General features: G+C 34.7%; 1 protein-coding gene across 1 annotated transcript in view; it reads left to right on the top strand.

Moving 5' to 3' along the window:
• The window catches only part of C3G (C3G guanyl-nucleotide exchange factor), a 350,856-nt gene that overhangs the window by 305,017 nt on the left and 21,288 nt on the right, over nt 1-24,551 (top strand). Inside the window, exons 16-17 of the mRNA XM_090405787.1 lie at nt 9,415-9,595; nt 23,194-23,291. Of these exons, the coding sequence (XP_090261913.1) occupies nt 9,415-9,595; nt 23,194-23,291 (279 nt within the window). The remainder of the gene's footprint in view (nt 1-9,414; nt 9,596-23,193; nt 23,292-24,551) is intronic.

The following is a 24,551-nucleotide window of genomic DNA, read 5'->3' as shown; positions in this document are numbered from 1 at the left end:
ACTTGAAATCTCTTCTAAATCAGAATCTGAGTCCTGATACAACAAATTGTCCTCTATACCATCCAGTGCATTACTAATGCCACACTTCTTAAATGATTTAACCACTGTCTCAGTTTTCACAGCATCCCATGAAGCTTTGACCCACTCACATACTTGCAAAATGCTAGGCTTCTTCCTGATGGCATACCTCAAAATCTGAAGACTGCATCCAACAGTCTTCTGAATGCAGTGTTCCACTTCTCCTTCATAAATCCCTTAAATGGTTTATTAATACAGACATCTAAAGGTTGAAGCTGACTAGTTAGACCTCCTGGAATTACAGCTAACCGAGTTTTCAATTCTTTGAGTTTATTTTTAACATCTTCTGTTCTGTGAGAACGAAACTGATCCCATACTAGCAGGGCAGGCTTCTTCAACAGTCTGCCAGAGCACCTAGACCAAATGTTATCTATCCATAACTGGAATACATAACTAACGTAACTGGAATGCTCACACACCTCAAGGAAGCAAGAAAGAAATTGAATAACTCGGAACTGAGAAAAATTCCAGAAATGAAAGTAATAAAAAACTGAGTATTGGCGTATAAGGTGCACCCTGTTTTTCAGAGCTATTTTCAAAAAAAAAAAAAAAAAGTGCATCTTATACGCCGGCAAATATGGTAATTTTTAAATTGGTGTAGTTTTACTATATTGTGTGTAGTCTCTACTGATTATATTGTATTTAGTGCATTTGCTAAAGTATTTTAAGACATAGTGTTAAGATAGTTTTTAAAAATGGCCACCAAAACCCAGCAGAGCAGTACTGATCTAGCTAGGTAAGTCAAATAGAATATTAAAATAATAAAAAAGAAGTAATGTGGTATGGTGATTCAATATTAAATTTGCTTTTGACGATAAAGTTACTCTATTGAGCTATCTGGAAGCTAAAATAAAGAATGTAACAAATGCAATAGAGAAAGAAATGGTGTTGGTTATCATAAGCAATGATTTAAGTAGTAATAAATATAGTATGAGAAAGAGGATAGGAAAACTTGATGGAAGAAGTTAGAAAGTAAAAATTGTTAGTTTATTACCAGATAAAATAATAATGCACAGTCTGTGTAGAAAAAAATGGATGAGTTTTTTTTTTTTTGGATGTCTGGAGTGAGTTTGATGGTAGAAAAGACTTGTATAAGAGGGATGACCTGCACTTGAATGGATTTAGCATCATATGCCTAGAAAGTTATTTATTGAAATGAGGCCTAATGCAGAGTCAGGGAAATTAGATCATCTTAGGAGGAATGCTGAGGAGGTGTATTTAAGTTCAGCTAGGGTGTGCTGATGTAATAGTGATATGATGTCAATGAGCATGGTTATGATTTTGCTGAAGGGATGGACTATGCTTTGGATTAAGGCATTTTGAGGTCTGGGAATGAAAAAGAGAAGTTGTCCAACTGAGTCAAAAAAACTGCAAATGTATACAAAAAAGAGAGGAAGTACCTTATGTCTCTACACAAATGCCAAGAGCATTAGAACAACATGGTAGAGTTTGTTGCTTTGGTGAATTGAGTCCTAAAATTGTTGGCATTAGTGAAACCTAGTTCTCAGAGTCTGATGTAGTAACTTGAATTGAGTGTAAAGTGTATTGATTTAGGAATGACAGACAAGATAAGAGAGAGAGGAGGGAAGCTCTGCTCATAATATCAGATGACTTGAGTCCAACTAAGGTAAAAACTCATGAAGCAATAACAGTAATAATGTCTCACGTAGCAGTGAGCTTGAGGCTATCTGGTGTGAAGCGGAGGCTATTAGGATGAAATATATGGTGCTGGAGACATGACAGTTCAGTTGCTGTAGACAAAAAAAAAAATGCATTGTCAAATTACCTTGATAGGTAATTTGACAATGCATAGATATTTGATGGGTAATTAATAATGAGTGATTATTATGGGTTACTTAAATTATCTGAATATTGATTGGTTAACAGAAAAAGCTCATGGTAAGAATGAATGAAAATTTGAGCTGTTGCAAGAAATCTTTTTTCTCAAGCAGCATACAAAAGAAGCAACTTGAGGACGGTGTTAGATTTCGTCATAGTGTTAGAAGGTGTTTCACTTAAGGATATGAATGTTTTGTCACCATCTTTAGCACTGATAGACAGCACCTACAGGTTGATTGTGAATAGGCTGGAAGTTGGACGAACAATAATAGCTAAAGTTATGCACTTTGGCATGATGGGATATCTAATGGCATATCATATTGGTGGGATTATGCTTGGCGTAACTGACAGTGCTAGAGATCTTGGGGTTATTATTATTATTATTTCGGGCAACTCCAGGGAGTCCTTAGACTCATCGAGGGAGGCCCTAAACATCATGTCCACACAACTATATGACATTCTCACAGTATCTATCATACCTTGCCTTGAACTCACTCACCGTCATAGCACCCACAACAGACTCTGGCAGCTTATTCCACTCATTTACCACTCTCCAAGTAAAAAACCTAGTTCTAACACCCCTGCTAACCACACTCTTGCCCAGCTTCCATAGGTGTCCCCTAGTTCTCCCACCACCAGTCCTGATCTCAAAAATATCCTCTGAATTAATTTAAGTTAAGGGATATTATATCCCATATTGTTTCTTAGCCGAATAAGAAACTCAAAGAGTTTCATGCCGAATATAGAAACTATATAAAGTTTGGCAATTCCAAGCGTAAGCAAATACCTGGATAGAATAGTAACTGACCCTTGAAGGTAGTGCAAGCTGAGGCAACTCATAGAAAGGGTGGAGCAAGATCCGATCACTATTCTTGATATTTACTCATAATGTGAACTTAACTCCTAGGAGCTGTATTATTGTTCAACATTATGAGAGAAGGTCACTACCCAGACCTGTTTTGACCTTTTTTGAGGTCTCATCAGTGAGTAGGTAGACCAAGTTTGTAGCGAACAGAACTTGCATCCCTTCTATGAGAATTGCCAAGAGGTGTCCTATTAAATTACTAATTATAATGAAGAGCCAAAGGCTTCAATTCAGCGACATGAACTTATTTTCTTATAATTTATTATAATGAATTTAAAAATTTTGATAGTTGTAAAAAAAAAGTACCAGGGCATTGCCCTGGCCCAACTACCCCTGCTAGAGTCATTTAGTAAAAATTGCAAATGCATCTCAGATGATAATTATGATGTTGAAATGAAGATTGACATATAAAGATATGGAAGTCATTTTGCCTCTTTACATGGTTTTCATACAACTTCATCTGGATTACAGATCACTAATTTGCTCTCCTGAGTTCCAAAGGGATAAAGAAGCTGCAGAAAGGGTGCAAAAGAAAGGTTGTAAAGTGATATCGGATTGTGGAATGCAGATTATTATAATAGATTTTGAAGGTGTGTGGGTTGCCGACACTGGTAGATGGTAGACAGGTGAATAGGGGTAATAATGTGATAGAATCTGAGAGGGTGTTATAGGATATCAGTTGATAAAATTGTTCATTATATGGAAAGTAGGAAGAGGACAAGGGAATCTGTGGAAGTTAAGTTTATGTGCCATTAAGAAATGGGGGAAGAGCTAGATTTTTTCCTCATAGAACCATAAGTGAGTAAAACAATTTGCTGTTGAAGCAGTTAGTGCATCTAGTGTGTGAATGAGTTTAAGAGAAGGTATGACATCAGGCATGGATGATGCATAGCCTCCCTCGAAAAAAAAAAAAAAAAGTCCTCGATTCTCTGGAGGTCTAATAATGATGAATTATTTTATATAATTCAGGTTTTTATACTTAGTCATTATATTGATAGGTGAGGAACAAAATGGATTCCACAATGGCTGATCCTGTGCAAATTACTTTTCTGATTACTTTTCTTTGAAATTACTAATTGAAAAGTACAAGGAATTCAATAAACCAACATGTAGCATTTATAGATTAGGAAAGGCCTTGTCTTGTGTGAACAAAAATCAATGTTTAGAAACACTTAACGGATGACAAAACCCCAAACTAAATAATAGCAGTAGTCTAAAATCTTTATAGGTATAATCTATAAACTGTCCGACCAACATTTAGATTGGAGTGGGGGGGGGGGCACTCCCACACTGGGAGTGCCCCCACTTCCATGACAAACAGCATAGAAAATTCTAGTCACTGCAGTCAAACAAGAAAACTTCTACAGAACCACAAAAAGTTAAAAAAAAAATACTAAAAAAAATTGCTAAGCAAGTATGTGTGTGTGTCCATCTATTCCCAAGAAATGCAACAAAATATCACAATTCAATGTAATAAAGAAAATAACTTCCAGATTGACTTTACCAACATCTGAAGTCTCAACACTGTTAGTGTGCACTACCACTTACAGACATCCATGCCTGATATATTATTCATCACTGAACCAAAACTGATATCCCCTGCAACAACAACATCTCAACTTAGTTTTACTCGCTGTATCCTCTGAGGCCTTTTGTAAGAAGGATAGAACTAACTTATTTGTCAGATCAGATATTCTGTGCCTAAGATGAACAGACTGAGAGTTCCTTTTGTATCTACTTTGACTCAAGATTTCCTTACTTGTTGCCCTTACCTTTCTCTTAACTTTGACTTTTCTCACCTATTTGACTATATCTCTGAAAAATCAATCACATAAAATCTATATATAGAAAGGCTTAGGTGTTGTTGATTATTCATAATTGCACTTCACAGTATAAACAAAACCTAGACAGAAAAAAAAAAATAAAAAAAATTATTGAACTTCCTAATTCACTGGTTTTCTACCTAACATCTTCAGAGCAAATTATAACTGACAAGCACACAGCAGAGGGATAAAGGTAATACCCTCCCCCAAAACACACACACTTCATCCAGTAGTTAACAGCATAGACAACTTGCCTATAAACTAGTCTAACATTATCCAAATCGCTTCTCCCCATCCCCATGGGCAGCTCTCCCTTGTTTTTTAAAAATTCTCTACACTTTAAAACATAAAAAATCTATCCCTGACAGATTTTGACATTACTTCATGCTGCATTTCCTCTTTGACATAATTGAATTATTCAGATTAACCATGTATTTTGGTTATTTCTTATGAGAAGGAAAAATATACAAACAGCTGGATGGGACTGCAATGGGTTCTCCTCCCTGCCCACCTAGCCAACTTCTACATGGAACATTTTGAAAATCAAGCACTCAACAACCAGTAGTTAGTACTACATCGATGATGTATTTGCTGTTTGGCCTCACAGTCTAGACACACTGGATACATTTGTAGCACATCCTAAACAGCCAACATCCAAAAATACACTTCACAATAGAAAAATAAAATATCAGTTATCTCATTATCATGTATTGCCTCAAACATTGCATCAGTGTGGGAAGTTCATTTTGTCTTTCCATGCATTTGTGAGTCCAAAGCAGTGCCACCTGACATTTTTCCTTGCATTTTTTGGCAAACTTGTAAATGTCATAATTTAGTGCACATGAGGCATTATATTACTTATTTTCTGACTGAGGAAGTCTAGAATTGAGGTTACAAAGCCTGTTGTTGGTGGCAGGCATGTCATCATTGAGATTCTGATCATGTATTGCCACAAACTTTTTCTTTTATGGGTGAAAGAAAGCAATGGAAGAACATATACATCTTTTCAAACATTTTTCTTTTTATCATCCCTCCCCACCCTGTTTAAAAATTCAGAGCAAAATTTTAAAGTGAAATAGACAATTTCTGTGTTGTGTTACATATACAGCTTCCCAGTCTTGTTAAAATCTTCACAAGTAAATACATAATTTTCTGGTGTTGATTGAAAAGGCTATATGTATTCATTCAGTTGGTAGTCTTCAGTAAATCTCAATTATTAAATACAAGGCATGAAGCAACTAACTCACTTACTCTCTTGGTATATGGTTCAAATGTCCTTGTTTCTTGTTAAGTGTTTTATCACTATTATTTTTACTAGTGTCAAACATTCAAATGCTTACAGAATCATTCCCATCATACAGTATTTGTCTGTTTGCTCAGACAGCTTCACACAGGGAGTGTGTACATGCCATATATTCTGCTTATTCATACAACAGATGGGTTCCTACAGGAAACTAAATAAAAGATATGTGGAGCAAATTTTAGCCTAAACTATCAGATTTCTCTAATATCATAACTTGTGGTGTGCAAAGTGATGCCTGTAGCAAAATACATAAGCATTACTTTGCAAATAACCAGTTTTGCATGCAGAAACCAATCAATCCATACAGAGTATGCTCAGAGTTCACTATAAAATCAGCAATATTAATTTGAGCAAACAAAATTCAAAAGTGCAAAAAAAAAGTATAATTCTCTAATTCTCTTATAATAGAAAATATTTACAAGGTGAAAACAATACGCACTAAATAAAAGGAATAAATGTACTAAATGAATTTAAGCGCAAAGCTTCATGACTAAAAGAAAGCATAGTGAGTAAATTGACTACTTAATTGCTTACTAAACACTAATGCTAGTCCATAATAAGACCCAAAAGGTGACCTCAAAAAAAAAAAAAAAAAAAAAAAAAAAAGAATGGAATCATTGGTTTGTTTTGCTGTCCAGAAATAGACAGTACCAAAATAACTTTGCTTATTTATATAACATCCTGTGCCATACCTCTTAACTTTTAGTTGGTTTCATTTGTATTAGTATATACTTTTAGTAAGAAACAGTAATGAAAGTAATAATAGAAATTAAAAAAAAAAATAATAAATTAAAGTATGCTATTATTTTGTTCCTCTTTTAGTCCTCTCCACCAACACACACACACACACACACACACACACACACTGGCAGAGCCACCTACCTGTGTTCGTTTCTTTCCTTCATGTTTATTTATCTCAATATACAGCTCCTTTTCTTTTAAAATGTGTCCTGTCTTGCTTTCTTCTCCCCTCTCTCGTTTCACTAGTGATTTGTAGTTTATCTTAATTATGCATTTTAACCCTTTCATTTATATAAATTATGCAGCTTGTCTATAAATAACCATCTGCCCAAGAGTTTATGTTGGTATTCCTTTTGTTATTCTGCAACCTCTTTTTTTTTTATCATTTCCATACATGAGAGGTTGCAAAGCCTATAGCACATAAATACAAATGCCATTTGATCCACTAGGATCAAAAGCAAAGTAATCTTTTTATTTTTTTTATTTTTAATTTTTTGGGGGAATATTTGGGGGGTAGCTGCTCCACAGAACAGACTTTCCCATTCCAAAAAAACACTCTCCGTGACTACATGGAGTGATTGACCTGAGAGAAAACTGTCAATTCAATTGCAAAGAAAGGCAGACCAATAAGATGCGTAATCCCATAAAATGCCTTAGAAATGTTGAGTGAAACAGCACAGATTTCTCCAAGCATTTCCATGGCACATTCCAGAGGTGGATGATGCAGGCAAAATCTGTTGCGAATCTTGATTGGCATAATTCATATTGGTAGTGTGGTCACTGGTTGATTGACAGTTCTCTAGCTGTTGATGTTGACTGTTGATAGCCTTCTCCATTATTTTAGACAACACTAAAGTGAGAGCAGTAGGTCCATGTAGACACTTATCACCTCTCCCTTTTTGAACTATTGCTGCGTTTATAGCCTGCATAAATTAAATATTAAGTGATTTAGCACAGATAAAAAGCAGTAAGCATAGATTTTTGCAATGTTGCAAAAATCAGCTGTGTTGCAAAAATACAGTGAAAATATAAATGGCTTATAGACACTCATCATGGGGGGGGGGGACACTAACCATTATGGACACATAGCACTCACTGTTTCTGGCAACCCATTGCATTCATTTAACACTATCCAAGCAAAAAAAAAAAATAATTCTTACACTCTAACTATGCTCATACACAACTTCCAGGGTTAACTCCTTATTCTGTCTATCATCTAGTCATGTAGAAAAGATTTCTTTAACATATGCCCAATAAAACCCCTTCAGTAAATTATATATTACTATCATATCCCACATTTTTGGCCTGTTAGCAAAAATCTGTGCACACTAGTCAGGTTTAGTCATATCAAAGTCTTATAAAGATGGATAATAGCATCTTTATCTGTGCTTGTTAGTGTGTGTTTCTTAAACATTTAAGTGGGTTTTTTTTTTAGCCATTTTGTCCTCACTTTTTCAATATTTCCTCTGAATTTCAGTTCTCTGGCTACTTATTACCCTTAAAGCCTTATCAGTTTCTTGTAGTCTAGTTCTATATTCTATCAGTATATTACGTAGCTTCTAGTTTTTCATTCCAAAGTGCATAAGGAAACATTGAATTTGAAGCCATTATTTTGTCCAAATTACCAGTCTATTTAGTTCATCCTGTGGGATCTTTAAATAATTTTTGTTAACTGTTGCTGCCATTAGTTTAGCAACATCAGACAATTGAATATTTCCCCTCAAATCATTAACATACAAACTGAACAGCAGTAGCCCAAGTACAGAGCTCTGTGTGCATACCACTGTCACCTGATTTTTAAGTTTACATATAGGTTTGCACCTATGCATTATTTGAGAATCAGTAGTTTTAGGCAAGATTACATTAATGTACAATTTTTTTTTTTTGGATAAAACCAAACTAACTTGTTTCTTGACAGTGACAGATCATATGATACATGAGTTAGGAAATGATCACCATCACTTTGTTTTCAGGATGTTCAGCCTGTTATTTGGGCTTTATCTGAAAATGTTTAAGTAAATCTTAAAAGTATTTAGGTGTATGTGTTAATTGGTGTGTGCACCAATTAACACATACACAAAGAAAAATAAATAGTGAATCATGTGTTTAAAAGTGAATAGGTGCAATCAGTGGTTTCTTTTTAAACCACTAAACACCAGAAATGAATGTTCAGTCTCTGCTGCTTTAAGCTAAATATCAAAGATAGAAAATGCATCTGGAGATAAAAAAAAAAAAAAATAAATAAAAAAAAAATAATCAGTTGAAGATCACAGGTAGAACTAATCCTGATCAAAAGAATGGAAAGTTAGTGGATATAAGTTCAGATGATGTGTAACTAGCTATACGTATATCCCACCATACTCATGTATTTAGGCTCACTTATAAGAGTTATTGTTACAAATTTGTATAACTTGGTTTCCTGTTAGCTTAATTTTAGCTATTAGAGTAGTTAATTAGCATTAGCTATTGTTAGCTAATGATAGAGTAATTAATCTTATCTCCCTTAGCCTATGTATCTCTCAATGTTTTTTTATCTTAAACAGCATTCATCATCCCAAGAATTTCATCGTGTGATGTTAGTGCTAAATATATATATATATTGTTTTTTTCTTCATTTATTTATTTTTTAAGAAAATATAAAAAAGCTTTAGCCTGACAAATGAGTGAAATCTTTATATATACGAGTATATAATAATATGTTAAATTATTTTATATTAGTTGAACAGTTATGGTTAAATAATTAAAAGTTATCTGTTATATTACAGGGCCAGATCTAGGATTCTAGAGCAAGAAGAAGCTAGAGACAGAGAACGCTATGTTGTTAAATTCATCAAAATCATGAAATATTTGCGTAAATTAAACAACTTCAATTCATACCTAGCTATCCTTTCAGCTTTAGATTCTGCACCCATTCGACGTCTGGAATGGCAAAGAAATATTACAGAGGTCAATGTTTTATATATATATTTAAATTTATTTAAATTATACTTGCCTTGAATACCAATTAAATATTTACATGTGCAAATTTAAATTATAGTAAATTTAATGACATCCAACACTTTTAGTTTCAGGAAGGATCACTTGTTACAGGTGCAGTCGATTCTCACTATAGAAAACTCGTTAGAACCACAGTAATAGTTTTATTATAATGAATAATTCATCATCATCATCAAATTCCTGCCATGTACCCTCAAGGGGTGTACAGGATATGACAGTACTACATGAAAAAATTACATCATTACTAACTTCCTATCTACAATTTTCCTCCAAATCAATCGGTTACTTGTCAAGACTCCAACATTATCTGATCTTATATTTCTATCGTCTAAGGCACTTTGTACCATATCAATCCACCTATATCTTGGTCTTCCTCTGGGTCGTTTTGCTGCCAACCTGGCAGAGAACACTTGTTTTGCTAATCTTTCCTCTCCCATTCTATTTAAGTGACCATACCATCTGAGATTAGCTCTGCTAACGCATTCCTGGATGCTGACAATGTCAAGTTCTTTCCTAATATCCTCATTTTTAATATGATATTGCCATTGATGCCATCTTTTCATGCCTCTAATCTTTCTCAGGACTCTCATATCTGCGGTCTCTAGTCTTTGGTCAAGTGTTTTACTTCTGACCCAGCTCTCAGATCCATAAGTTAAAATTGGTTTGAACACAGTCTTGTATACAGCTAATTTAGTGTTCCGACTAATTTCTTTCTTATTCCATATGAATTTATTCAATTGACTTCCCACGATACCAGCTTTGCTGATTCTGTTGTCTATTTCTATATTTAGTTTACTATCTTCAGTAAAAATTGTGCCTAAGTAGCTGAAATGTTTTACTTGTTCCACAGGTTCTCCATTCACAACACAGTTGACATTTTCAATGATTCTGCCTATTTTCATTGTCTTTGTCTTTTTATTGCTGACCTTCATACCATATCTATTACAACAGCTATTCAATTTAGTCAGAGAATCTTGCAGACTTGTAGCGGATTTATTTAGAAGTATAACATCATCTGCATAAAGCAAAGAGCTGACATTAACATCTCCAATTTTGATATCAGGTTTAATACCACATTCCTTCATAATGTGATCCATATAGATAATGAATAACAGAGGGGATAATGTACATCCTTGTCTCACACCAGATTTAACATTAAACCATCTTCCTGTACTTCAATTCTAACTGCTGACTCACAACTCAAATAAAGACTAAGTATTGCTTGATATAATGCCCCATTGACACCATATAACTGCAGCGTATTGAATAGCTTCTTTCTTGGCACCTTGTCATATGCCTTTTCCAAATCGACAAAACTTAAATACAGATCTTTGTTATATTCCCATGCTTTCTCGACTATTTGTCGTAAAGTGAAGATCTGATCCTGACAGCCTCTATTTGGCCTGAATCCAGCTTGTTCTTCACCAAGCTTTTCTTCCACAATTCTTCTCAACCGTTTCTCAAGTATATTTGCATAGATCTTGCCAGGAACACTCAGTAGGGAAATACCTCTGTAATTCTCACATTCAGTTTTATTTCCCTTTTTATATATGGGTACTATAAGAGCTCTACTCCAATCATCGGGAATTCGTCCCTCTGTCCAGGCTTTCTGAACTATGCAGTGCAGCCACTGTAAGACTCTTATACCACCATACTTCTGCATTTCTGGTCGGATATCATCTACTCCTGCTGCTTTTCAACATTTCAAGCCTTTGATGGCTTTTTCTACTTCAAGTATGGATATGTATTCCTGACTGCATGCCTGGTCAGGGTTTTTTATCACTGTGCTGTCATCACTGCTTGTTTCATTTAGCAGTTTTTCAAAGTAATTACTCCATACTTCAAGGATATCTTTTTCTCCTGTTTTCATTTCACCTTTATCATCTCTAATTCCTTTTACAGCACTCTTTCCTCCATTCCTAAGCTTCTTCAACAACCTCCAGAATATTTTGCCCCCTTCTTGATATTTATTTTCTATATTCTTGCCAAAGTCCTCCCATGACTTTTGTTTAGCTAGTTTTACACACTGTTTAGCTTTCTTACATTTGTCTCTGTATTCTGTAAGAGTAAAAGCTGACTTATTTGCCAGGAACTTTTGATATGCTTTCTTCTTTTCCTTCACTGCCTCTTTAACTTCCTGTGTCCACCAGGGAGTTCTGATTTTTTTATCCTTGCACACAACCTCACCACATGCCTCTCTGGCAGAATCAATCAATGTTTCCTTCAGAGTTTGCCACTGAATCTCCAAGGTTTGATTCCTGTTCTCAAACTCTTTCATTTTCTTTTCAATAATCTTTCTGTATTTTAGTCTACAGTTCACATCTGAGAGCTGCTCAACTTTTATTCGCTTTAAAACTTTCTTACATGTTATTCTTTTCAATATGAAATTCAATTTTATCCTGCTCAAGACTAAATAGTGATCACTTCCAATTTCAAATCCTCTGTACACTCTGGTGTCCAGCACCAGGGAGAAAACATCACTATCAACAATAACATAGTCAATGAGACTTTTCTTATTCCTAGCCTCTTCTCTCCATGTGAATTTGTGCACATTTTTATGTTGGAACATGGTGTTAGTAATAACCAGTCCATGTCCTGAGCAGAAATCCAACAGATATTTGCCATTATTATTAGCTTTGCTCTTTTCTCCAAATTTTCCCAAAATATTTTTGTATGTCTCACAATCATTTCCTACTCTACTATTTAGATCCCCAACAAGGACCAACTTTTCCTTTTTCATTGTGTCAGTTGCTTTTTCTAAAGCCTCAAAAAATTCCTCCACTTCTACCTTAGTAGAACCTGCTGTGGGACCATAGGCACAAATAAGTCTCATTGTCCAGTTCCCCATTCTCATATTTGCCCACATTACTCTACTTGAGACTGACTGCCATTCAAGAAGATTAGCCTCGTATTTTGTGTTGAATACTATGGCTACTCCTTCTTTTCCTTGATTGTTATTGCCTGAATATAACATTTTGTATTTATTCCTCAGAAAGATCTCACCAGTTTTGGTCTTTTTTGTTTCAGTCACCCCAATTATGTCGATCTGGTACTTATCTAATTCCTCAGCTGGCTCCATTTCTTTGCCATTCAGGCTTCTTACGTTGATAGTACCGATCTTTAACTCTGGTGATGTTGAGTTGGGGTTTGTTTTCAGATTTGTTCCAGTAGCTGACTTTTCGCTGTTCGCCCTGGTTCCCTGGCGAAAACAACGGGGGCCTTGTTTAACCGGGCGACGCCCCAGCCGGCATGAAATTTTGTCATGTTGTACCATCATTTTTTATTTTGGTTTAACCAATAAGAATACAATTTGGTCGGCTAAATCCCAAATTGCCAGCCCATCCTCGTTCGTTCAGTATCAAAGTAGATACCCAACAGGGTGCACCACGAGAAGGTGAGGATTGGACATTAGGTCAGAAGCCCTGGTCGGTTCTCCGCATTCCTTTAAAGGCTATGTGGAGGTCTCCTCTCAGTTATACAGCTTTGACCCTTAAGCACCCCTAATGAATAATTTGCTATAGTAAATTTTCTTCAAAATATCATTGTGCTAACTGGACTTTTTCATTGGGACTTTTTTTCCATTAATTTGTTATAATGGTGTTTGCTATAGTATGAGTTGATTATGATTTGAGATCAAAGGCAGAACAAAGTGGCATAATATGCCAGATCAAAGGCTAGAAAACTGGTCATTTGTTGGAGAGTGACAGGTCCATGTATCTCACTATGTTGAATATTATTTTTCAGTAATTCTTATTTTTCTTAAATAAGAATTACTGAATTCAGATATAAAATTTCTGCAGTATGCACCATATGTTAGAGGCATTTCCGAAAAAATAGACAGAGCACTACACAAATACAACATCAAAACAACCTTTAAATGCCCGACAAAATTAAGACACCTACTCAGTTCTTCCAAGGATCCTCTGCCACACCTAGCCCACCCAGGGGTGTACCACATGTAACATACCATACATAGGAGAAACGGGGTGAACCATCCCAATCAGGAAGGATGAACACAAATGATATATTAAATACCTCCATTTTGGAAAAACTGGCCTTTCTGACCATGCACTCCAAACATATCACAGAATTGATTGGAAAGGTACCAAGTCCCTACACTGCACCAAAACCTGGTTCGAGAAGAAATTCAAAGAGGCATGTGAAATGCTCAAACATAATCCAAATCTGAATAAAAATGATGGTCTAACCATTCCAAGAATGTGGAGGACCCATTTGCAACCTTCATAGCAACCACAAAGAAAAATCTCCATACAAGAACACTTGAAGTGTTTTTTTTTTTTTTTTTTGGAACATTCAATAGCAACCTGAACTGTACAATTCCAGAAGAATCTTAGTACATGAGGACTTTAGCAGAGTTTATTGTAGTTTTCATTTATTTATTTATTTTTTATCACTAGAGGTCAGGCTAAGAAAAAAGATTAGTTAACAACGTAGATTTAATTTACCTTTATAGAGTGCAGCAGCATGTAGCTTGGTTCCTATACACATGTATCCTTCTGGTGATGACCTCGATACAGGGGTTGAAACATCAAGTGTTATTTTATTAATAATTAGTAAAAGAATTGTTTTAACATGTGTTTTGTGTCCCTAAATTCTTAAATATGGGAGCAATATGCATTTTGTTTAACGTACAGGAAATCCAATTTATTGTGCTTTCAGGAAACATCAGTGTGTTTTAACTGTTTAAAAATTACTAATTTTTTTCCCCATTGAATTGTCAGAAAAATTTTATCCAAAAAATTAGAATTGCTGACACAGGAACTATGTATTTCATAAATCAATTAAGAAAATTAATGCCAAATTTTAAACAGTAGGAGCAACTATTATGCTACTTAATAGCTAGTCAAGTTTCATATTCTGATTTCATTGATCAAATGGATAATTTATTTAGCAAAATGAATAAATGATCTAAATCAGTGTCTCTTGTATGCACTTTTTCTGAAGGTGAAAAACCAGGAACATATCCACCAGGTTAATTAGGAATTTTCTGTTTTTGTAATTATTACAACCCAAATAGCAGATAAATATTCAAACTTGCATGTTGGTTAAATATGTTAATATGAAGGATACTGTTTTTGTCACCTAAATTTAGGAGGTTGCTAATAACATAAATATATAACAGAAATAGTAATTAAAGTAATTGATTTTTAAACCTATCACCAAAGCATCTTCTATGTACTGGAATTATATTAGCACATAAAAACAAAAATAAGGCAGCAAAATCCAAACTGACATCATGGCTTTTATTTGCACATTGCTGTTTTGTCAATTCATCAGATGAAGAATGTTCTCAGTTATATAAGTAGTTTCTCAGAATAGTCATCCAGATTTTAGATTGTTTTTCAGACCTGTGGTTTTCTCGACAGGATAAGACTGGATAAGGGAAGTTACTGAATACTGGTGTGAAAACTATTTTAAATCATTTCTGAACCATTGTGAATATGGGAACTGCACTAGAGTTTTGAAATATATAGCTTCTCCTTTAGTCTGCAAAGTAGTTCTGGGAGTTTCATTAATTTTGGTATAGTTATGATCACTGATTTTTTGTGTATGTGTGTGTGTGTGTAAAATAGCTGCAGTACTCATTCTTTGCTAGCAAGAAAAATTGAAAATTAAAAGGATATGAAAAGAAAACTAAAAAAATTATTTACTAATACGCTGGTATCCAAAAGTTAAAGACAAACTACATTTTTACCTATATGAAAAAATTTTTATGACTACAGCCAAATGTGGACATAAATTTATTGCCAGCATACTCTTCTTCTTCTCCTTTCTACTATGTAGTAGGCCTACTGGCCTGTTACAGATCTGGCTTGAGCTCTTGTAAGTCATACCCATCCCGAGGATAAGGTGATAGCCCTATGATACAGCCATAGGTATATCCTATGGCTGTATCTCATGTGTTCATGGGGCCGGTTTGCCTGCTTGCAGGAAGAAAAACCACAGATAAACGGGAGAAAAACCCTGCTGTCCATGCACAAGACCAGTTAACTTGGCTATGTCTGAGAAAGATCCTTAAGCTTCTCACATTAGTGACGGGAGTCGAACCCAGGACACTCCTTTCCCAGGCATATGGTTTCCCAAGATCTGGAACACATTCCAATGATTTAAAATGCTGCCCAGACACTGGAATGTGTTCCAGATCTTTGCTAAGAGGTTGTCCTCACTCTATAATGGAGCATGAAGACAGATTTTTGGTTATAACAGCAAAACATAACCAACGTACCTGCCATGATACGTTGGTTATGTTTATTCAAGCACAGATATGCAGATATCTTGAAAAACTGTGGCAAGACGTCAGTGACCAATAGGCCTATATGCTCAAAAGTCTGTCTGCATCCCCTTATCCACAGCTCATGTTTTCATTGGTGTTATATATCCATAACAATTGGACAAGGCACCATGGGATGATTCACTCTTTGCACATGAAAGTTGTTTTAGTCTTTCCTCTGATTCTAGATGACACTTGATTTGACATGAAAGTGGTACTGCTTACCATTGCAAAAATGTTCTTAAAAGGGATAGATAATGCAGTGCTGGGATCATGGTATGGGAAGGCATTATGCTTAATGGATGCACTGAGCTACAAGTGCTGGAAAAAGATATTGCAATGAAGTTCTTCAATAAGAATTCTTCTGTAAGTGAAGAATTTCATAGGATACAATGCTATGAAATTCCACACTCTCTGGCAATATCAGTAATTCTGGGGCCTTCTTCAAGCTATCCAATAATTCTTCTCCACGTGAAATTTGACAAGTGACGTACAGCTATTTGCTGATGATGCAAAGATAGGTAGGATATGCAGTACTTGCAAAATGATTTGAATAAGCTGGAATTGTGAAACATGGGAAAATGAATATCAGTTCAATGTCAGTAAATGTAAAGTCATTCACTTCAGCATGATTAGATATCTAGTGTCGTATTATATTGGTGGGATTATGTTAGAAGAAACTGATGAGGCTTAGGGATCTTGGAGTGTTAGTAGATAGGAAGTTGAAGTTCAGGGGCCATGTAGCAAAAATTGCAAATACAACTCAAAAGGTAATTGCAATGCTGAAAGAAACATTCATATGTAAAGATAAGGATATCATTTTGCCTTTTTACGAGGCCTTGTTAAGACTTCACTTGGACTATTGTGTGCAGGTCTCATGTCTTAGTTTCCATTGTGATTCTTATATATAGTGGAGACAGTGCAAAGGAGAGTGTTAAAAATGATATCAGGATTGTGGAATGCTGATTATGAAGACTGATTGAAAATTTATAGACTACAGATGCTAGCAAACAGGAGAAAGAGGGATGATATGATTTGATATGGGTGATTGACTTGCAAACTTCTGAAAGGGTCATACAGGATTTCAATTTATGGAGGGTCGGGAAAGGACAAGAAGGCATCCTTGGAAGCTGAGAATGAATGCCACTAAGAGGGGGGGGTGAGGGCTAGATTTTTCTCTCATAGGGTTGTACGTGATTGGAATGGATTGCCATTGGATGTTGTGAGTGCAAGCAGCGTGAATGAATTCAAGAATAAGTATGATAGCTGGTGCGTGTAGTATGTGGCCTCCCTCGATGAGTCTCTTAATAATAATAATAATAATAATAAAATCATCTAGATCAGGGATTCTCAACCTATGGTACGCATATATTAGATGTACCAGTGCATTACTGGTACATCTAATATCTTGAATTAAATATAGTGGTATGCCACTGTAAAAGGTTGAGAACCCCTGATCTAGATGATGTCTCTGAGACATTATAAGACATCCAAGTTTGCAACTTGATTGTTTTTTCATTCAAACTTTTTCCTTTTATCCTGTTGAGTGCCACCATGTGACCTCTTTGCACGCAATTCGAAAATTTGAATGCATACCACTTTCTACTTGAAATCATGAGCTATACAAATTGCTACAAGCTGATTCGTCTGAATTTGCAGTTTTAATCTTCAAAAAAAGTGTTCATCCTTAGATTTTGGACACCAGTTTATTTTTACTTAATAGCATGATAACGTTTTTGAATAAGAACAGAAAATTAAGAATGTAGAAAGTATTTTACCTTGGGTATAATAAATGTTAAAAATACCAAGCAATTTTAAACCTGGTTTTACTCCATTTCCCAAGTAAGCAAACAGACAAACAAGTCAAGTTTGCACCTGCAAGTGATGCAAGTCTAGCTGATCCTACAGGTAGTGCAAGACCAAGGCAACTCGTGGTAAAGGTGGCATAAGCTCCGATCACTAATCTTAATATTTACCCTTAATGCCAAAACACATCTCCAAGAAGGGGATGCATGATGTTTTGTATTAAAGGCAAGAGGCCACTACCCAGACTGGTTTCGACCTTTTTTGAGGTCTCGTCAGTGGGAGCTAGGCTAGGAATACCAAGATTTAGTAATACAGAGCTTATAAGTATTTTACCAGAACAAGTTGCCATAAGGTGTTTTCACCTTATTAATATAATTAATTAATATTAATTAATTATTAAATATTAATTTATTAAATATTAAATTAAATTTATTTAATTTAATGTTTAAAAAATATTAAATATTAATTAATATTAATAAGGTTAAAACACCTTATGGCAACTTGTTCTGGTAAAATACTTATAAGCTCTGTATTACTAAATCTTGGTATTCCTAGCCTAGCTCCCACTGATGAGACCTCAAAAAAGGTCGAAACCAGTCTGGGTAGTGGCCTCTTGCCTTTAATACAAAACATCATGCATCCCCTTCTTGGAGATGTGTTTTGGCATTAAGGGTAAATATTAAGATTAGTGATTGGAGCTTATGCCACCTTTACCACGAGTTGCCTTGGTCTTGCAGGCGCAAACTTGACTTGTTTGTCTGTTTGCTTACTTGGGAAATGGAGTAAAACCAGGTTTAAAATTGCTTGGTATTTTTAACAGAAAATTAAGTAAATGCTCAGTTTATTAAGCATAAATATACTGTACACATAGATATAAAAATAAATAAAATGCAGATAAGGAATTTTTAATAAAATTTTTATATAAGAAATATTTTAAAAAATTATAGAAAATATTTTTAAAAAATATCTTAACAATAAACAGTGAAAAATGTAAATTTTATTAAGTAACCAAACTGATTTGTATACTAGGTAAACATGTCAAAATTACTAAATATTATAAAATTTTAAATGCATCTGTATGTCACACATTATTGTTAATAAAGTAGCCAATATGCATTACCATTGCATACCATCCCAAAATAAAGCACTCATTGCAGCAGAATTGTTTACTGCATTGTCTGGTTTATTCTGAAGTGGCTGTTTGTATTAGCTTTTTTTTTTTATGATGCTATATTGTTAAATGTGATCTCATTAGTTGGTGCTTGAGGTATTTGTATGGGGTTGGTAGGATTATAAATATCAAAGGAATGATTACCATTCCTAAATCCTTTAATTAGACTAAAGGATCTAAAAATACTGTTCTCTCTCATTCCATTGTTTTGTTTACATTGAGAATTTTCAATGACAATAAATCCTTCATGTTATTCTCTGCCAAGTGTCACGTATCTTTTCACTTTGTTGATTTCCACTGACAAAGTGGTTGTTCAATGCACTGATTTCTACTGCAATCACCAAAGTTATTTTCCATAATCATTATTCCTTTTACCTGCCACATAATGAAGGAATTCTCGAAGATTTCCTTTAGCTTGGTTCAGCTGTTTACTGCTCATTAGATTTTTTCTTTCCTTATAGTTTAACCTAATGTTTATAGGCTACAGATTCCTCTGATAGTCATATAGTTTTTAGGGGACAGAATTTTTATTTTTATTATTCTTATTATGTGACACTTCCAAGAACCCATCGTAGAACACCACTACCATCAACACACAACAATATTTATCGTCTGTAAATTACATGTGTTCTTGTGGCTGATTTGCCTGTATATGGGATGAAAAACTATTTCCAGACAATAAATATTGTCATGTGTTGATGGTAGTGATGTTCTATGCTGAGTCTATATATGATTCCTCTCATCACAAGAATCGAACTCTGGTCTTTTCCAGTCGAAGGGAAGTGCTATCATTCTTCCAGTTGCACTACAGAGGCACTTCTTAGATGACTTCATAAAGACAATGGGGAGGTAATATCAGTGAATCCATATCTGTGCCATTGATTTTAAAAGTAATCTTTTCATTCTAAGAGAAATATCCACACTATATTTTCATTGTAAGTATTATGTAAATAAGGTTATGTTCAGCAAAAAGTTCTCTGAGATTATTGTTCTTTTAAAAGAAATATTTGATGAACAATAATGTAAGTCTTTTTTTTTTTTTTTAGTTGACTGACATGGATAGTTTTTTTTTACAATGTGTAGCTTGCACTAAGAATTTAGCCAAATTTTACAGTAATTAAAGTTTGGTTATAAATTATGCATTACTTTATATGGGCTGTCTCAAAAATGTATACTTTTATTTTAATATAGTTTGTGTAAATAAAGAAATTGATAAAATTCATATTTTAATATAACACCAAATGCGTGTTTTTCTGATGTCATGCAGAGCCCTTTTCTTGGAAAGCTCCAGTCTCAACTCTTCAAATTTTGTAAGGGTTTCAACTGAAGACAAGTTATGTGGTCTCTTATAGAAGTAATGGGTTATTTTCTTTGAAACTGGGTTTTTATTTCTGCATTGCCAGAGAATTCATGTGTTTAAATCAGACTCGCCTCATAGTCTTAGTCTTAAACAGTCTCATAATCACTCAAAAGTCATACATCTTAACATATGTCAGATTTGATTTACACCTTAGTAAAGTGAGGCACTGAAAATCTAAGGATGTCAGGGCAATGTTCAGAGAGAGTGAGTGAGTGAAGTGAATTTGCAATTGTCTCTAACACAGCAAACAACTGCAAGAATTTATGGTGAGTTTGAGGTATACATATTATACAAAACAGACAGGTTTTCTGAATGATGTTGGACCTCACTGACAGTCAGTGCTTCTATGGTGTTAAAAGCATTTAAATGAGCACCAAAAAAGTCTGAGGAGTGTGTACGTGGGGTGTACAGAATATTATGATAATGCTACATGAAAAGTTTACATTACCAACTTCCTATCAACAACCTTCCTCCAAATTAATCTATTATCTGTCTGGACTCCAATATTGTGATTGCATGTGTATGTACTTGTTAGACTGCAAGCAGCAGAGAGTGTGTACATCCAAATAAAGCCAGGATATGATTTGTTGGTGGAGAAAGCTATTTTTTGAGTGGTTCACCCAGACCTCTATCAATTAATCAGATTGTTTTCTTAGAAAAAGACAATATGATTAATTCATAATACCCCCTCTCCATCTTCTCTCACAGGGTCACTTGCTCTTTCGTTGATGTTCAGTTTCTTCCTTTCTGCTGAACTGCCCACCATCATTCGTCTTTCTTCCAAGACTAATAACAAGAGCAGCTGCCTGCCCATCCATTACCATCTGGCTTAAACTTACTGAATCAATCTTCTCTTTCTGTCATTCCATCGCCTCTTACCAGTAGGATGATTAAAGATTGAATATCTAACTGGCCATAATGAATGAGTTTTTAGACAGATCAGAGGAGTGAGCTAAATTCAGAAATGAGTTCAGTGAAAGAACCTGAAAGCAACATGACATTATTAGCATCCAAGAATGTGTAAGCATAGCTAATACTTACAGCTGTTTGAAGCAAAAAGTTCAGTGAAAAAAAATTAAAGAAGTACCTTTTGAGGACAGCAGTGTAAGAGCTAATCAAATTGGAGACCTGACTAGTCCAGTTTGGAAGAAAATTGTTCATAGCAATGAACCCTTAATGGTATCTGAAAGTGTAGTACTAGCAAAGTATCTTGTGCATCTCCTTAATGATACAGGTCAGAAAATAGTGATGGTAATAAAAAGTACTAAATTTTGATAATCACAACTTTTAAGAATCAATAGCAGTACTTTGTTTCACTACACAGTGAAGTACTGGCTTCTGATTTTCACTATAGAAGACTTTAGGTGGAGCAACCTCTAATCACACATACATCTCCTAGGAGATGTGTTTTACATTATGGGAAAATACTAAGGACAGTGATCGGAGCTTGCTCCACCTTAACTACGAGTTACCCTGTCATGAAAGGTTGGCGTACACTTGTATCCGCCGAAACTTTTATAGTCTTCTCTATATTCGGCATGAAACTCTTGTAGTTTCTATATTCAGCTATGAAATAATGTTGGGTTCAATATCCACTTAATTTGGATAATTTTGCATCTGAAGTGAAGCCTTTTGGCTCTCTTTTTCAGTAATTTTTGGTGCCTTGTAATGTGACACTTTTTTTAGCAACTTGTATCGTAAAGTACAAGTTCTGCATCACTTCATCCTGAGTATTCTTAGTCTAGCTCCCACTGACGAGACCTCAAAAAAGGTCGAAACCGGTCTGGGTAGTGACCTCCCCCCCCATATTCTTGGTCTTGCTCCCACTGATGAGACCTCAAAAAAGGTCGAAAGTGGTCTGGGTAGTGACCTTCCCCCATAATGTATAACATCATACATCTCCTAAGAGATGTGTTTTACACTATGGGAAAATACTAAGGACAGTGATTGCAGCTTGCTCCACCTTTACTACGAGTTGCCCTGTCATGAAAGGTTGGTGTTGTACGCTTGTATCTGCCGAAACTTTTATAGTCTCTATATTCGGGTATGAAATAATGTTGGATTCAATATCCACTTAATTTGAATAAGTCTAAAAGCATGTTTGTCAACTGAACACCAAGTTTTTTGTGAGTTTGAATTGATTAGTACTATTTGTAGGAATAAAAAAGGAAAATGGTAGGAAAAGACACTTTTCTGATGTAATACTTTAATTTGTTATTTGGAATTCTTGATGCTTGAACATTTTCATGGATTTGTGGAAGTCCTGGATAATATTAGTGATAAAATATTTTAATATTATATAATCAGCATGCTGTACATATATCCATAATGGATTAATACATCTGCTATAGAGATTTGCCAGTCATTTGATTAGTTAGCCACTGCTAGATCAGCAATGATCTAGCAGTGATCTGAAATGATCTGATAGCATATTGAGTTTAGTGTAGTAGTAGTAGTTTTGGAAATGGTGTGCATTATTTAATTAATATGGACTAAATGAATTGTGATTTAAAAAGAAAAACAATGAAATAACTGTTTGGTTTTTGAATTTTCCTTCTTAATATCTTAAACTTATGCGGACTTTGTTTTTGATATTGTTTTATTTTGTTACTCTTTTTTTTTTTTTCTAGTATTATCCAAATATATCAGCATTATTTAGACTGTTTAGTTTTTATGTGGTTATTACTAAACCCATAGTACATTTGTATTGTGGGTGGGCTAAGGATTTTTTTTTCCATATCTATCAATTTTATATATTTGTTTGTATTTTTTTAATTTATTTTTTACATTGTTTATTTTATTATTATTTATTACATTATTTTGTTTAGTTGTTGATATCCTTTTAAGTTTTTTCTGATTAAATAATTTTCACACTTTGTCATAAAGAAGTGTGTAAACTCTTACTATTGAACTCTTAGGGACTTAAAGAGTACTGTGCGTTGATTGATAGTTCCTCTTCATTTCGAGCTTATCGACAAGCTTTAGCAGAGACAGAGCCACCTTGTATTCCTTATATGTGAGTATGTTGGCAAAATTTGTTTTTCAGCTTATTTTCATATTGCCAGATAAGTTTATATTACACATGTCAATTTAATTTGATTACTTTATTATGATTCCATTACCGTCTTACTAGGTATGAATAAGAAAACTATAAGAATAGGCAAAATGAATATGCAAGATGTGACAGCAGATGAAATTATGAAAGAAAGATTGTAGCAACCACAGTTAAGTGTGCATTAGAGAGAAATATGAAAATTGAAATGTGTGCATGAAGATGAAAATGGAATGGTGTATAAGAGTGAAAAAGTCCATTAGCAGGATATGGAGATTCGGTGATTAGGATTATGGCTTATGATAAAAGCATGTTTGTCAGATGCAGAGATTTGGGACATGACTGATTGCAAAAGTGCAACACTGATAATTTAAAGAGAGAGAGAGAGAGAGAGATAGCTGTATTAGAAGAGACAGATATGAAGGAATGATGGGAAGCAGTCAGACAAAGGCATGAGAGTGGTATTTTGCCAATATATGTGATAGGTGTGAGTAAATGAAACGGAGTTTTAGAAAGAACACATGTTCACAGTAGAGATGTCTAATTAAAGGTAAAAATTAGATGAATATTTTGCTTTTACTTAAACAATCATCAGTGTGAAAGAAGTGTGTGACTACATAACATTTATGTTGTGTAGTCAAAGGTAAAAAAAAAAAAAATGGTTATTATTTGTTCTGCTTTTCTTTTTAATTCTTTTTTATGTGTTTAAAATTATATCTGTGATAGCCTTTACTTTGATGGCGAGGAAGTCAAATGTTAGTATCCTCCAATTTGCACTGCTCATTAGACTTGCTGAATGAATTTTATATGTATATCATCCTCTCCCATCAATGTCGTCTTGTGTGTGTGTGTGTGTGTGTGTGTGCGCGTGCGTGCGTGCGTGCGCGCACACACACACACACGCACACACAAGAAGACGACAGTGCCATGTGTGGGCAAGCCATCAGAGAGAGAGAAAAAAAAAAATTTGTTAATGTGCTTCTTGAAGAGTTGGAAGTTAGGTATTTGGGAAAACAATATAGGAAAAACTTCCAAAGGACAGAGGTATTGGAAGTTTTTTCCCACTTGGTTAGACTATAATAAATTTAGTTTAATCCTTTATCCAAGTGTAAGCAAACAAAGTTTGCACCTGAAGTATCTTCAGGACTAAGGCAACTAGTGGTAAAGGTGGATCAAGCTCTCATCACTCCTTATCTTAGTATCTCCCATAATGCAAAGCACATC

This window comes from Typopeltis vanoorti, chromosome 1 (assembly GCF_054136105.1).
Source record: "Typopeltis vanoorti isolate ZY-2024b chromosome 1, IOZ_Tvanoo_1.0, whole genome shotgun sequence".
NCBI classification, from domain to species: Eukaryota; Metazoa; Arthropoda; class Arachnida; order Uropygi; family Thelyphonidae; genus Typopeltis; species Typopeltis vanoorti.
This window is presented reverse-complemented; position numbering and strand designations above follow the sequence as displayed.